Consider the following 16865-nt stretch of genomic DNA (forward strand, 5'->3'; position numbering starts at 1 on the left):
CACCAGGCGACGTGGGTCAAGATATAGTCACAAAGGTCGAGTGCTCGATTCTCGGGAACGTTCCCATTATTCCCATTAAGCGTCTGTGAAAGGCATGAATGTAAACGACGATTCTCACCAGGAAACCACTGCTCTATAAGAGCGTTAACATGATCGGTGATGAACGCCATGGCAGAGAAATCCCTCGTGTCCGACTGGCACATAATCTTGATTCCTCCACTTTTCTTCTTCTTCCAGTTCAGATCCGAGGACTCCACGCTGTGGATGAGAAGAACGAGAGAACGTTGCTTCTTACAACAACAAAGATCTGCAGATTTATGGTGACACAAAGATAATATGCGGTCGCTATGGTTTTACTAACCATGGTTACTGTAGTAAAAGCATGGTTAATTTGAAATCATCAAAAAAGAATGTTCCCACATCACCAACCTCAGATATCCTCCATCAAAGGTGACCAGCAGCCCTTCCTTCCAGTAGATGGTTTGACTGCGACGGACACGAAACGTGCTGCATCGGTTCCGCTGCTGGTTCCCTGCGAAGCTGTAGATCACCGTGTTACGGTTACTGTGGTTCTTCGTGTTCTTTTTGGTCTCGAATGCCTATTACAGAAAAAAAACTGGTTAGATATGAATATGAACACAGAACAATTTCGAACGCGTGTTATTTCAACTTGGCTACCTCACATCGATTTTATTTCAACCATTCAGCGTTTTATTTGATCTGACGTTTTTTGCATGCTAGCTGTAGCAAAATTACATCCGTAGCCACATTTATTATACAGCACACTGGCTAATATTTGTTCACCTGCAAGTCCATCTGGTTTAAACTGATAAGCATTCGGGCAATAAAGCGCTCCCAGAATCCCGCAGGCACGAAGCTCATCTTAAAGTGTCGCTGGATGCTGTTGTTGCTCTGCTGGCGAAAGCCGTGGATGTCCATGGCAGGTTTCGGGGGTAAAAGGTGTGGCAACAGATAACTGCGAACATGAAAACAAATGGTGATTCATCACATTTCAAACAATGATGAGTTTCGTTTAGCGGACAGGTTCGTGTCTAAACTCACTTTTGTAACATGCTTACTAGAGACGGTCACCCAGAGGAAATTTATAAGAAACACTCCTTTTATATTACCAAATCACTTGATTTTCGGGACGATATTGTTATCACTTCCTGTTTTTGAATTGGTTCGATGCCCTTGGTCCGTGTTGTGTTCACATTTCAATCGAACCGCGCCAGAGTTCATTTGAAGGTGGACCGAGACCCAGCTTTTCAGCGGTCCCGGTCCGCTTGTTTGGTGCACCAGGGTTTGGGTGGCAGCGTTCACACTTACACAAATAAACCGCACTAACAGAGCAATCGCACCAGAGTTCGTTTTCATCGAACCAAACATGGCATATATGAACACACCCTTAAATTGCAGTGCATTGCTGACATCATTCACTTACTTTCAAGTTTTTAAATGTCTTTGTTTCATTGAACACAAAAGAAGGTATTTAGAACAATGTGTCAAGCCAAACAGTTGTGGGGCACCACTGACTACCAATTTCGTTAACGAAAATAATGACGAAAACTACTCGTCAACAACAATTTTCCCAGGACGAAGACGAGACGAAAAGTAAGACCATTAAACGACAACTAAGACTCTATCAGCACGCAATATCGTTGACGAAAAATGATAAGACCAAAATGTAGTTATGATATAAAAACTTACCCAAAAACTCTGTTTAGTCTTTGTACGAGCGTTCATCTTTGCGGTCGCCAAATAACAGGAGTTCAGATCCCCCAAACAGGGATGAAAAGTTAAAAAAGTATGCGTTTTCTGCCAGTGGGTGACTTATTTTATGCAATCTGGCAACCATACACAAATGCTCTCACTGTGGAAGCGCCGTTGTGGATCTTGAGTTAATGAATTGCTCAATTGAATGAATTGACAATGAATAGACATTTACTCGACAAAACTTGACTAAACAAAAACAGGACATGGATGAATAAATAAGATAAAAACTAAAAAGTATATTTGTCGTGGGACTAAAACGAAGACCAAAATAAGAAAAAGCTGACAAAATTAACACTACTACCATAGTAGTTATATAATAAAATAATGTAAAATGTAGGAATGAAACATTTCTTATTTATTTCTAATTTCGCTGTTGTCCTTCTGAAACCTTGTATCTTTTGTAATTTAAATGTTTTGCCATAAATCATTATTGTTAGTCACCCCTTATGTTTGTCACTGGGGTTTTGCAAATATCTAACAAATATAAAGTATTAAAAAGGGCTAGTTATCTTTGACAACACAGTATTTAATCATTTTAAAAGTACAGTGTTTTTTCCATTTCCCGAAAAACAGTGAATTTGCACATATGGGGTTTCAAAAGGACGGCGACGATTTACTATTATTGTATATTAAAATATTAATTATAATATTATAATATAACTTTATAATGTTGATTGTAAATTGTTAATTAAAAAATAACAAAAAAAAAAGATGATACATGTACTTTTATGTTAAAGTATCATTCAAATTAAGCTTTAAATGTGTGATGAAAAGCAGATGTTCCCATAACTTCATGAGTGACATTTCACATTTGATGAAATTCCATTAACTGTAACTATGCTTCTTTTTATATTGTTAATAACAGTACAGTGTTTTATGTAACATTTTACGTTGTTAAAATAATGTTTATTTATCATATATATCAGCTAATGAAATTCACAATTAAAAACAGTAAAATATACAAAACTTTGCTGTAATGCACAAGAATTTGACATTGTTTTAAAAGTGTTTAAAGTCTGCATTAAAACGGAAGAATCGATTGTCTTTTTTCTGTATTGTGACGTATACCCGAGTGAAACGACTTCCGAAATGAGAAAATAAAATGTAGGGCAGGACTTGATTTCATCCACCGACAACTGATTGGATCGTTAAAAGGTGAAAGATTCGAACGCCAGTTTGCAATCTGTCAGTCGTTACAGCCCCGCCCTCGCGCCATTCCTCGTGACCAGAAGTGAAGAGAGGTCGTTGCCAGAGGGGGAGGAGGTTAATGTTTTTAGTAAAGATTAGAAGTGAAAATTAATTTAAAAAAAATGATGTGCACTGATAAATAATTTAAAATAAATACGTCACCACTGTGTAAAACAACTAGAACTATCATTTTTTATTTCATGCCGACTTTAAAGATGTTTTCTGGCAACCACAGCTGCCCGTGTTTTCCCCCCAAAAAATCAACATTATCATTGTGTTCGAGATCAATCCTCATTTTCTGACCTAGATTGTTGGTTAGTTTCTAATGCAACGGTGGTATAAATATATTTTTTTGCTAAATATGCAGTAGACAAGCCCGGATTGGCTAATCGGGAGGACCTGAAAGATTCCCGGTGGGCTGGTCTGTTTTTTTTGGCAGCGAGGGCCGGTGTTGTTATGCCACTGCAGGGGCGGACTGGCCATCTGGAATACCGGGACGAAACGCAAACGCATGGGCCGAAATGGATGATGCAACGGAATGGATGGAGGGCCGATTTGAAGTCCGAATCCGCCCCTGGCAGTAGAGCTTGATGTAGCTCCACCGGTTTGGAAACAGAGCCCATATTATGTTAAGTTTCATTCACCTGTTGCTGGCGACGGGTAGTGCGATTTCAAACTTGGTCAGGAACTGGAAGTACTGCTCTTCAGTTTGTTGTGTAAATCCTGTTCCCACCAGTAGCAAGCGAAGATCTTTGGCATTGATGACTCCGTTGCGAGCCACAGACCTCGAGCCCTTCAGGTTGATGATGCGCTCCAAACACTCGGACAACCACACGGCATCCAGGAAATAGAGTTTACACAGACCGTGACTCGTGTCGGGGAAATGCAGGATGGTGCCGGTCTCAATAAGAAAACTAATGGCTGTAATGAAATAACAAAAGCGATGGCTGTAATTCAGGTAATGATAACTGACTGTAACATCGATCGTGGCGGGGATGTTATAAACCAATACTTCAACAATGATTTTGTCACTGATATATCATGCATTTAGAAAATTGGTGGATCTTTGTGTTAGCAACGCAGAAGACATGTAAACGTAATAATGCTGTAATGAGTTCTGCATTACCAGTTTGTAGATCTTCATAGTCTTTAATATCACTGTCTGGTGTCTGCTCGATAATCTGCTCCAGTTCCAGATCTGTCAGGTACTGAACTTCATCCATCGCGTCTCTTCTCTCACGTTCAACGATTACAGCCTCCTGGAGTTTCAGGTAACTTTTGGGAATCTGCATAACACACGTATTTCACTTTTCATTCATATTGCCATTTATCGATTAAAAACATGTAAAAGTCTGTTAGGTGAATAAATAAGGTGGAGCTATAGTACATTCGACCGCTTCTCTTTCATCCCATTGTTATTTGTGATATATAACGATATAAAAGTCTTGAACACTAACCAGTCTTCCCACTAGTTTGTGGCAGCTAGCCGGGTTGCTGATGTCCTTCATAGAGCAAGCGATGTGAAATAACAACCTCTTGAGACAGTCCATTCCTTCCAGCGTCTTACACGACACCTCACTGTCTCACACACAACACACAACCCGACACAAACGGATAAGCTTGCGTCCACACCCAGTAAGTAAAATGTAAAGCGAGTTAGGCGAATAAAACTGACTGTAGTTGTTTCCAGGTAATGTCGGGGTAACCGCTGGCCCGTGAGCCTGACGGGGTTCTGCAAAGTGCCAGGATGTACGCCCGCAGTGTCGCGATACGCTCCATGCGAAATTTAGTGTCTATAAGGTCCAAATGAGTGCCAATGACCACCACAGCAGAGTTTGGGGCACGGGCCTGATGGAGAGATCACAAGACAAACATAATTTCTATTAAACCATGTCTCAATGTTTATGTGTGACACCTTTTCAAAAATGTGAAAACAAATGAAACTAAAAGAAAAAGCATGTCTGTTCACTCATAGAGATACATAAATGCATATTTAGTGATGAATCGCGGATCAATAGCACCGCCATATTGGGGAGGGCAAGACTGCCTTATAAACACATAGAAGTGAATGGAGGGGCTGCGATTTTTCTTTAAATAGTGTTTATGTCAACCAAATTGAATTGTTTACAATCTTGTAAAAAAGTTCTGCCTTCACTTATGGTGAATTTAGATAATTAGACAAGTGTGAGTTTTTACAATTCCTCATGACAATGAATAACATCTCTCTATCGATATTATAACATAAGTGACTGGACTTTCTTTTTCGTATTCCATGTAGATCGTAACCATTGAAATGTAAACATCATTGTGCTTTTGTTCAGAAAAGAAACACTTGCCCCGTTCACTTGTATGTGTGGCAGCCTTGCCCTTTCCAATATGGCGGATGAGCCCAATATGGCACAAGGGAGAATAAACTTCAAACCTCATTGGTTCACACACATCACCACAGTAGATTTAAATTCATGTGTGAAGACAACCACGGAAGTCTTGCATAGCTTTGAGATCCACTTTAAGCCAATTAAACATTTTTATTTCGAACAGCATGCTGTTTGTCCTCCTGACCAGAGGGGGTACTAAAGAGTCAACAGAGGTTCAAAAAGCTTCACTTACCTCGATATTCAGCAGCCAGGACTGTAGGTTAGCGACAGCTTCCTCTCCCAAAGCCAAGTTCCAAATCACCACATACAAAGACTTATCCGTGAAAAAACACTGGTTTACTGTCGACATGCTCGCCGGGCCGCCGATGTCCCACACGTTAAAGAACACAGAATCTATCTATATACACAGAACAAGCACACACACGCAATAGTGATGTTATTGGGTAAAAAAAACAAGACATAACGATAATATTATTCTCTGTTCAAGTGGATGAAAGCTGTAAGCAGTTTTTATTAAATTGAAAAAATACAAAACGCAATGTAGTCACAAAACAGTCTGCGTCATGATTACCTGTTTTGGCCGACCAATTAAATATTAATTGGAAATTGTACATCATAACTTTTCAATCTTTCATTTTCCAGTACTGTAGATTCCACTTGGTGTTATAGAAAAACATACGTTTTTAAAGTTTCGCAATATATGCGATCTATTGAAGGCCTACAATGACTAAACTTCTATGTTTTTACGTTTTATAAACTTTATTTATGTTCATCACAATGAAATGTTTTTTAAACAAGAAAATAGTGAAAAATTAAGTAAACAGACACAAGTCTAAAAAAAAAAGGGAAATGAGTCAGTGGTGTAGAAAGTGGTCACAGCTGCTGATGATCTCTGGGGCTTTATAACAACAATGTGCTTGTGTATAAATGTGCGTTTATAAAAACATGTATGTTTGTCTGACAAAGACATCCTCTTGGGTTTTGTAAGTCTGACTCATGGAAACTCTGCTGAGAAACATTTAGGACCACGAACGGAGTCTGAGTTCAAAGTTCAGCCGGAACTGCTGCTCATTCAAAGACCTCGAGGTCAAAATGTTGGCATTTTAATGGCTTTGCTTTTTCAGAACTCCTATAAGGATGTTCTGTCTTGTTTTCATCATGTTGTCATTACAAACTGAGCGAGAAATGCTGTACTGTATGTCTCTGTGAGCAAAGCATTGTGGGAAAAACACATCTGACGGCGCACGCTTATAAATGATCAAGCTGGCAATTGAGTAAAACGGGTTCTTGCTGCTTTTCTAGACAATATGTAGATAGTTTGATATGGCAGCAGATCTGTGTATTAATGCAATATATTTGAATATGTAAATCATTAAATATGTAAATTAATAAATATTAATATGCAGGTTAATACATGCTACAAAATGACCTAATATATAAATATATATAAAAAAGATGTAATGCATGTGTTGTGATGTCTTACAGCAGATTTAACTCCACTGGGTCTCTCCAGCTCCCAGGCAGATGTGTGGATGCTGCAGTCGGTGTTGAGGAAGGGTGACTGTTTACCCGTCTGAAGAGACTCCAGTAGAGCGCTCTTACCCTGCCGAGGAGGACCCACCACCATTATCTTCAGCAGACGGCATGGCTCCGCCCCTCGCAGCTCCGCCCGCAGGTACGCCAAAACCGCAGAGGGGCCTGAGACAGCAGGGAGAGAAACGCTTTCTTACATCAATATCTACAAAACTAAACCCTTCATTATTTAATTTGTATTTTTTTTGTATTTATAAAGCACAGTTCTGATAAAACCAGTGTATCCCAAAGTGCTGTACTGTATGACAACAAACAAGAAAATGTTAAAAAGTAAAATAAAATAAAGAATATAGCTGCAAGCAGCAATTAGAGGGTCAACCATTCAAGGCACAAAGGGAAATGTCTTAGATTTTAGACCAGTTTTTTCAGACTAAAGTTTCCAAAAGGTATAAGCAAAAAATGCCTAAACAGTCTATGTTACCTTAGGTCATGATTGTGAGGTACGCGTTAATACATGAAAGTTTGGGGAAGATACAGCCTCAAATACATTTTGGCACGTTGACGTGCTTTACGAGAACCGACTTTCCAATTGAAAACCGTTTAAAACTGTTTTGTCCGCAGTGTCTCTAGATGCTACTTGCCAAATTTGGTGAAAATCTGACAAACCGTCTACGAGTTCAAAAGAGTATTCTTTTTTCATATTTGACATGGTAACATATGAGACTGCCCTCTATATATGTGCTTAATTTTATAACTTTCCTATGTACGGCTCTATAGGCTGCCATAGACACAATGGTGAAAAGGAAGGAATAAGAAGAAGAAAATTAATAAATACAATAAAATAAAGTAAAATAAAATAATAACATTTTTGTTGATTACTACCTTATTTAATCTGCAATTGTATTCAATGCTTCGCGTCGGGTGGTTCTCGGTCTCCACGTCGTGCATTAAAACCCTTTAACGCACGGCTAGCTGTGGATTATCCCTTACATGTATATCCACAGTTTAACTACAAAGACTATGGTTAAACTATGATTACTGTAGCAAAGGTATGGTTAACTTGTAGTTACCATGCTTTTACTATAGTCACCATGGTGTTAAGTTAGACAGAACGTACTTAAAGCGCCACAGGAAAATGTTTGTACAGAAATGTTTATCATAAACACTGCCATAGGCAAAATATAAACGTGTTAGTATGTAACCATTTCAATAAACGGGGCCTGGTAAGTAATACTGCATATATACTGAATATAAGTGCAGTGTCGTACCATCTTTTCTGACGTCTGCAGGAACGTTGGTGATGTTCAGGTCTTCGATGTCCAGCTGCCAAAGGTTGGAGAGCTGCCCAAGCTCGATGGGAAGTTCCTGGATACCTGGGTTACTAGAGAGAGGAAGAATTCAATCCAAGCTTTAAATAGAACAAGGAAATAAAAATGTGCACTCTACCTGAAGTAAAGAAAGGAGGAAACTTTCACCCACACTGTGAAAAACACTGAATCATCAACTGATTCAATTTTCAATGCTGTATGATGACCACATAGACAACAAGCGATTCAACATTAAACATCACAAAGTTTTCGCTATTTTCTATTTTTGAGTAGACTGATTTACTTTCAGTACTGATTTCATTGTGTTTATAATCAACATTACGCTCATTTTATCCATAATGGATACATTACATTTACATTACATTTAGTCATTTAGCAGACGCTTTTATCCAAAGCGACTTACAGAGAGTTCAGGGAGCAATAAGCGATATGTCATACAGGAGCAATAATACAGTAGGTGCTAATACAAAGTTACTAGTTTCAACAAAAGCCAGACCAATACCTGTTGAGAGAAAGAGCGAGGGTTAAGCCCATTGCACATAGAATCCGAAATTTCCGTCCGAAATTTTCACAAGTTAAAAAATAAATACGACCTCACGTTGTGTCAACCACATTTACACACTGCCTCCGAAATTTTCGTCCGTCATAAAAAAATTCGGACTGGGTTCGATTTTCTGCGTTTTTCACAGGATTTTGAAAGGTGTTTTGACAATTCAGAGACACCGTACAAACCAGCGCCAAATACGAAAAAAACGCATACGAAAATTTTGGACTATTATGTGCAAAGACCTTTTGTGTTTTTTTTTCTTCATTTTTCTATCAAGTATTCACAGAAGAGATGGGTTTTTTGAATGTTGTGAGAGATGTGGTTGACCGGACTGAGTTAGGATACATGAGCTTGGTGCAGTGCATTATGGGTATGTTTTCTCTGCATTTGATTCAGTCGAACAGGCGTACATGAAGTGAACAAACTCTGTTTCAAATTAACAAGAATAAGGTCTGATGGAGCGTTTGATGCAGCCAGTCATAGTTACACAAATCTTCAGTCTGCTTAAGATTCCAAAAATGAACCAAATCATCACAGTAATGATGTCAAAGCATGTTAACAAAGTCACCTGCAATTTTACATGTCAAACAGAGGTGGTGATAGAGAGACAAAAGCTACAGAGTGCAGCTTTAACTAACATCAGAAATAGAAAAATGCTACCAAACTAAACGTTTGATCCCCAACTACAATTCCCATGATGCACTGCTGCTGGTAGTACTCACTTGGAGAGATAGAGTTCAGAGAGGTTCTTGAGGGCATACACAGATGGCGGCACACACTCCAGCTGGTTGTCATTCAGGAAGAGAACTTCCAGAGAATCCCGCAAAATGACAGGAAACTGTATGGGACAAACTGCCAAAAGAAAGCCACAAGAGTATGAGAAACACATCGAAACCACTTCATATACAGCAGAATCACTAATGTATGGTCACAAATGACTGTGGTAGCGAATTAATGTAGTCCAAATAGTACTTCTTGAGCGACTTTGCAGCTGAAGATAATGTTACTGTCTAACGGAGCAAAGCCATATGACGGTATATTTACTTTTTAACAACACAAATGTCTTAAATGTGCACATCGTGAATGTGACGTGTCCCAAATGAGTCAAGAAAAATACTTCACGATAAGTTTACGTTCATTGTCATTAGATAAAGACAATAGTTAACATAGGCTAACTATAAAAATACCTGTATAGCCTTTATTAATCTTTATTTTTAACATTTACTCAAATATTATTTTAATCTGCTAACGTTAGTAAATGCCAGGTTAACTAACATGAACAACTGTACTTGTATTAACTAAGATTAAAAATAAATAAAATCCAATAGTATATTATTATAAAGTATTAGAAAATCTTGTTCGTAAAGGCATGTCTTGCTAGTTACGGCGCAAAGCGGAGTTCAGTTGTTTATGAATAGTTGTTAGCCATGGCAAATAATCTTACATTTAGATTTACGTCCATCAAACTCTAAATAAAAAACGCACACAAATTAGACGTTAAGTATATTTTATTTGAAAAGTAGCTAACAGAGTTCAGAGCGGCACTATTTTAGTGCATGATGCTATTACAATAACAATCCACGCAGTCTTATCACCATCACAACATAACATGGTTACCATGGTGATTGTTGTAGTTTGACAACATAACTGTAGCATAACTGTAATGCAGTAATTACAGTTTTATTCACAGTGATGTGTCATGGCAACAGAAACAGTGTTTGTATGGACTGTACCTGGTTCTGGGTCTCTTCTGTGCCACGTAGTGAAGAAGGCCAGTTTCCTGGTTTTGGCTGGTTCGTCTGTCCTTCAAAGAACAAGACATGTATATTTCACCTATCTACCGTATATATCACTTCACATATTTCTCTGTGTGTATATATGGCTGTGTCTTAAAATCTAGCCTTACCCCCTATATAGGCACCATTCTAAATTCAATGTAAAGAGCCATTTTGAAAGCTACAATACACATGAGAAGTAAATCTGGACTCCAGAGAAATATCTTCATACTCATTTGAAGTATTGAAGATTGTAATACGCATCCAATTAATCACACACAAGAAGATAATGTAAAAGAGCATATTTTTAGACCATATAAATAATTCTACAATTTATACTTCTTATTGCAACTTTGTTTAGATTTTTTTTAAAAGCATAAAAATAATAGCACACACAAAACTTAGATTCTACTATTTCTACCTTTTCGCAAAGTTCATGATATACACAGTTTATCTTAACTTGTCCCAAACAAAGTTATTTTAGTGTACTAAAAGAAAACATTACTGTTTATTTTAATCAAATAAATGAAGAGTTTGGTTCCAAAATGAGATTTTTTTGCAAAAATCATGTTTTTATTGTGCATTCCAATTAATATCGATCAAACTGCAGTTGGTTTGTTTTGATTTAAGCCATAAGAACTCAAAAAATACAGCTAAAGCAAAAACACACTACAAGACTTTTGCTCAGATTTTCAGTCTGGTCTTGTTGCAGAAAGTTTTAGCCAGTCTGCAGATTTGATCAGTTAGTGTGTTTCTATCTGAAACTTTCAAAAAGTCTGCAAGTGTATGACGTCTAGTTTTAAAAAAATCTGTTCAGATTTTTAAAATCTTGTAGTGTATTCCAGCCATAACTAAATCAATAAAAACACGATTTTTGACACATTTTTAAAAGCGGACTTCTCATTTTGGATCCAAGCTCTCCAAATATTGGCCTAAAATGATTGGAAAACCATAAACTAAATGAAAAATTGAAACGTTGCCTCAGAAATAAACTGAAATAAGTTTAAGGCACTAAAATTATAACAACAAACAAAAAGTAAAATAAAAATAAATGAATCTTATATAGCTACATAAAGAGTAACAAATAAATAATAAAATGGCAAAAGCACATAACAAATTGCCAACATTTAACGAAAATTAAAAATAAAAGTTTAATTTAAAATATTAATAAAACAAAACAATAATAAATCCCGAATCTTGGATTAATGTTTTTCTACTTGTCGCAATGCATCATGGGTCGAGACGTGCCGATGTATCGGCCAGCCAAATTTATCAGCAAATTTAAAACCATCATATCAGCTGTAGCATGAAAAAGGACAATAAAACAAAACCAGTAGTTAATGAAGTAACTGCATGGAGGCATTGAGTTTATAAAAAAATGTATTTTGGTAAAATAATTAAAAACTTGCCAAAACAAAATCAAATGAGTACAAAATATAGTTTGTCTTACAAAGTCAAACAGTCAAAAATGTAACTGGCCATTAATTATTTGTTAAAATCATATCATTTCATTTCATTTTTGACCGCACACACAATAACATTGAATGGATAATTGCCCCAAAATAAAAGCATCATTTTTGGGTGAACTATCCCTTTAATGTTGCCTACACTCAAAAAAAAAAAAGATTTGTTGGATGTGTCAAGTGGTTCCACGCAAATATGTTGAGTAGTTGCTACAATTAACAATTTAGTTTTATGAACAAAATAAATTTAAGTAAAGTTGACAAAACTTTTTTGAGTAAATCCAAACCATTCAGATTGTACCAGTAATTTGAAGTTAATTAAACTCAATATTTATCCTTCTCAATGGTACTTTTGGTTGTCATACATAAATAATATACAGACTTACTGCATGTAAGCCAAAACACAACGAGCAAATCAGATGAGAGGCATCTCAGTGCTGGCATTAGCACAGTTAATTGCGTGTTGTATTGCCTCGTATATATAAAGTAAGTAAACTCAACAATAGGTCCAATAGTATAGGGTTTTGCGTTTTACTCAACAATGTTAAGTTGACCAGTCAAACGCTTGTTAAGTAAAGCCGACAGTACTACATTTTTAGTATAAATAACACATATACAAGGATGGGTTTAGTAAAACTAACAACAGCGGCAGTTCATTTTTTTGTGTGTATGTAGTCAGTTTACTAGATTTTGAGACAGAGCGTACGAGTATATGCGTGTTTGCGCTTGACCTACTTCCCCAGTCGGTTTCTGGAGAGGTCCAGTGTTCTGAGATGAGAGCATTTCCATTTGTTAGGAGCAGGAAGCGTGGAGATTTGATTCCCACACAACTTCAGACACACAATAACCTAAAACACACAAACACACACACACATGCAGTAATCTGTGTGAGTCACACACACATGCAGGTATAAACATGAGGCCGGCCGGAAGTTTTCAAGCCGGTTTGCAGATGTTAATGTGACATCACAAGCACTTCAGAAACATCAAATTCATTTCTGTGATCTCAGGAACTCACCATGCAAAACTAGCAGTGGCAAAGTGTGTGGTTGCTAAGGAGTTTTGAGTGATGTTGGAGCGTTGCTATGTGGTTGCTAGGGTGTTCTGTGGCATTGATATCTACGGTATGATGTGATGGTTGAGATGTTAAACATGTCTAAATCCGGCACATCTTTGTGTGAAATATTTTCACCTCACACTCGAACCTTCTGGTGTCAACATCGTCCTCAGCATCAAAGTTTGGGGTTTGCCGAGATTTTCAAATCAAACTGCCCGAGCATTAAATTATATTTTACATGAGGTAACATCATCTCTTCTGCCACGCTGTTCGACCTTTAAGCCATCTCTCTCTCTCCCTCTCTCTTTCTGCCATAGCTTTGTGTCGACATCTGGACAGCCGCCTTGCGAAAATGATGAGGAAGTTAATGAAAAACTCAACTACTGTAGTATCTGTAAACATCCATATGTTCACTTGAGAAAGAAACTTTTTTCCTTGATTTATTTGTGTCTATAATTTATAACACGGCACAAAGCAGGAACACTCGATGCTCAGATCAAAATGATGTGCGCTATGAGTACGGCGCCATCATGTGGTGAAAATATGCTGGTAAAGATCATTTCCAATTTGATAACATTGTCACTACGACAAAAATGAAAGTAGATTGTCGAGGTTAAATAATCTGCATTTGGGTAAATGTGATGAGAAATGTTTGAGTTCGTATTGAGATCTTCAATAATATTGACTTTTGATTGGAGACTTGACAGATCTGAGCTCAGTTTGACACATTGTTGACATCTCTTCTCAAACTCTAATGACAGACACATTTGTCAGATTTCTGTCTCTTTTTCTCAGAAGAAACATCTGAGACTCAAGCAAAAGTTTTCATTCGCTCTCTATTTAAGAGAAGTAATTGAGACGTCATGTGTGATTGATGGCGTCTCACCTCCAGCTCAAATATATACGATGGAAGCTCTTTCAGGCTGTTCTCGGAGAAGTCCACCTCCTTCAGATGAGTCCTCCAGAAGATGGAGATGGTGTCGGGGAGAGTCTCCATCTGGTTGTTTGAAGCTTTGCAGATTTTCTGTGGGGTAAAATGATCATGAAATGCTGCAAAAAGTGGTCCCACAGTGATACAAAAGCCTTTTAGACATGCTATTATGGTACTGTAGAAACTCGGATTAAAATCTACATTAAACAGTAAAGTTTATGTACATCCTTAAAGTCCCAGTGAAATTAAAAATAACAATTCTTATTTTTTCATGAAATATTGCAGCATTTATAGAAAATAGCTCATCAATGTGGGTCATTCTCTTTTTAAAATCCATCTACCCTCATAATCTTCCGTTAAAATCTGAAAATGTACTTCCGCCCTGAAATGACTCTACATCTCAAATGACGTAAACTAGACGGCTTGGGCGGAGCATCCGTTAACTCCTCCCCTTCAACTGTCAGTCTGCTGCCAGTTCCATTTCAAACTGCAACGGCCGTTTTTACACATGCAATCAAATCGCAGGGAAAAACGCAAGCCACGCCCACTAATGTTTTCCTTTGAAATTCCTTTTCACTCGGAAATGTGTCAGAATACAGATGTAAAAACGATCGTAACTTCCGGTTTAAGGGGACTTTAAAGCCGCAAACCGTAATTTTGCCTCTCTATCGCCACCTCTGTTCAAATCATAAAACTGCAGGTTCCTTTACGTACTGTACACGTGTTAAAGTCAAGTGATGTTCAACTGAATTTGCCCCAAAATCCTATCTGACAGCTCAATTTATAATCTTACCCGTCTGATTTGGGGAAGACAAAGAGTTTTCAACACAGATTTTTAGGTACTGCACGATAACTTTACACAATTACGTTTTTAGCTTTAATATGCAGCAAATGATACAGAAAAACAGCGTGAGACCCACCAGAGGACAGGCCCAGGGGTCGGGGAAGCCGCTCAGTTTGTTTCTGCTGACATTGAGACTGTTGAGAGACTTCAGACAGTGCAGTACAGAAGACGGGACATCCGTCAGCATGTTGTCCGACAGGTCCAGCTCCTGTAGTTTACGCAGACCTATCCAGTTAGTGCCTGGAGAAAAAAAGAACAGACGACTGTGAATCTGCTGTATACACGACATCAAATCCTTTTTATTACTATTAAACACGGAGGCCACAATATACATAAAGTACAAAAAGATGTAATAACGTTTTTATCGGTTTTGCACCTTGTAGTTCATTCAGGGTTTTTTTGCACTTGAGGTTTATTGTGTAAATGTATGTAATGAAAATATTTTGGCAAAGTTTTGTACTGTTTCATTGTGTGAAGACGCAGTTTTTCAACTTTATACTGTGTTTGATTTTTCAAATTTGGCGCTATAACATTCATCTTATTGTAACGCTGCATCAAAGAAATGTACAGCGGCCTCATTTAAGCCCTACAGTACTAAATACACAAATATCAATGCATTAGACAACAAAATCTCCAAGTGTCATATTAAATTTCAATGGTACGTGGATATAAAACCGTAGTTAGATGTTGTGTGCTTGTCATGTGTTGGCAGACATAAGAAGTCAATTCCCAAAAGTGTCTTAACATAATAAGAAACCCCTGATCCAGTAAGAAACATCACATTGACACCCGTTGCTTTCACTTGTTTTGATATTTAGTTTGCTAATGCAATGACGTTCATACATTTTGAATTGTTGCTTTGAATACTTTTCAGGTCACTGTATAAACACTATTGGATTTTTTTGGCTTTATTGGATTTTTTCCTTTTGTTTTATCTATACCTACAAAAACGATGCAATTCACATTAATGGGTATTAAATGTTCAGACATGAAGTGTTTCAGATAAAGTAACTCACATCGGCAGCAGTGATGTGCATTTAGTTTTGGTTACACTTTACTGTATATTAAGGTACACAAATTCATCATTAACTACTTGCTTATTAACATGCATATTGGTTGTATATTAGTATGTATAAAGCACATATTAATGCCTTGTTCTGCATTATTTTATTCCACATCCCTTAATCCTACCCAAAACCTAAACCTAAAAACTACCTTATAAGCAGTAATTAGGAGTTTATTGAGACAAAAGTCGTAGTTAATAGTGAGAATTGATCCCTACCCTGTTGAAAAAAACAGCATATGCTGTTAGATATGTTTTGATGCTGGTTTGTGCTGGTTTAAGATGGTCTTTAGCTGTTTTAAACTGGCCATGTGCTGGTTTAAGATGGTCATGTGCTGGTTTAAACTGGTCCTTAGCTGGTTTAAGATGGCCATGTGCTGGTTTAAGCTTGTCATGTGCTGGTTTAAGATGGTCTTTAGCCGTTTTAAACTGGTCATGTGCTGGTTTAAGCTGGTCCTTAGTTGGTTTAGGATGGCCATGTGCTGGTTAAAGCTGGTCATGTGCTGGTTTAAACTGGTCCTTAGCTGGTTTAAGATGGCCATGTGCTGGTTTAAGCTGGTCATGTGCTGGTTTAAAGCTTAAACCAGCACATGGCCATCTTAAACCAGCACATAACCAGCTTAAACCAGCACATGGCCATCTTAAACCAGCACATGGCCATCTTAAACCAGCACATGGCCATCTTAAACCAGCACATGACCATCTTAAACCAGCACATGACCATCTTAAACCAGCACATGGCCATCTTAAACCAGCACATGACCATCTTAAACCAGCACATGACCAGTTTAAACCAGCACATGGCCATCTTAAACCAGCACATGACCAGCTTAAACCAGCACATGACCAGTTTAAACCAGCACATGGCCATCTTAAACCAGCACATGGCCATCTTAAACCAGCACATGACCAGCTTAAACCATCTTAAACCAGCACATGGCCATCTTAAACCAGCACATGACCAGTTTAAACCAGCACATGG

General features: G+C 37.7%; 1 protein-coding gene across 2 annotated transcripts in view; it reads right to left on the reverse strand.

Moving 5' to 3' along the window:
* lrrk1 (leucine-rich repeat kinase 1) overlaps positions 1-16865 on the reverse strand; it is a 70193-nt gene that overhangs the window by 28063 nt on the left and 25265 nt on the right. For both annotated transcript variants that reach the window (XM_057330255.1, XM_057330247.1), the window contains 15 exons: positions 14897-15060; positions 13932-14069; positions 12724-12836; positions 10484-10554; positions 9473-9602; positions 8144-8256; positions 6826-7040; positions 5575-5739; positions 4640-4812; positions 4422-4542; positions 4091-4250; positions 3609-3885; positions 805-976; positions 430-599; positions 119-258 (listed from right to left, as the gene is read on the reverse strand). In XM_057330255.1, coding sequence (XP_057186238.1) covers positions 119-258; positions 430-599; positions 805-976; positions 3609-3885; positions 4091-4250; positions 4422-4542; positions 4640-4812; positions 5575-5739; positions 6826-7040; positions 8144-8256; positions 9473-9602; positions 10484-10554; positions 12724-12836; positions 13932-14069; positions 14897-15060 — 2322 coding nt within the window. The remainder of the gene's footprint in view (positions 1-118; positions 259-429; positions 600-804; positions 977-3608; positions 3886-4090; positions 4251-4421; positions 4543-4639; positions 4813-5574; positions 5740-6825; positions 7041-8143; positions 8257-9472; positions 9603-10483; positions 10555-12723; positions 12837-13931; positions 14070-14896; positions 15061-16865) is intronic.

The sequence above is a fragment of the Triplophysa rosa genome, linkage group LG1 (assembly GCF_024868665.1).
Source record: "Triplophysa rosa linkage group LG1, Trosa_1v2, whole genome shotgun sequence".
NCBI lineage: Eukaryota > Metazoa > Chordata > Actinopteri > Cypriniformes > Nemacheilidae > Triplophysa > Triplophysa rosa.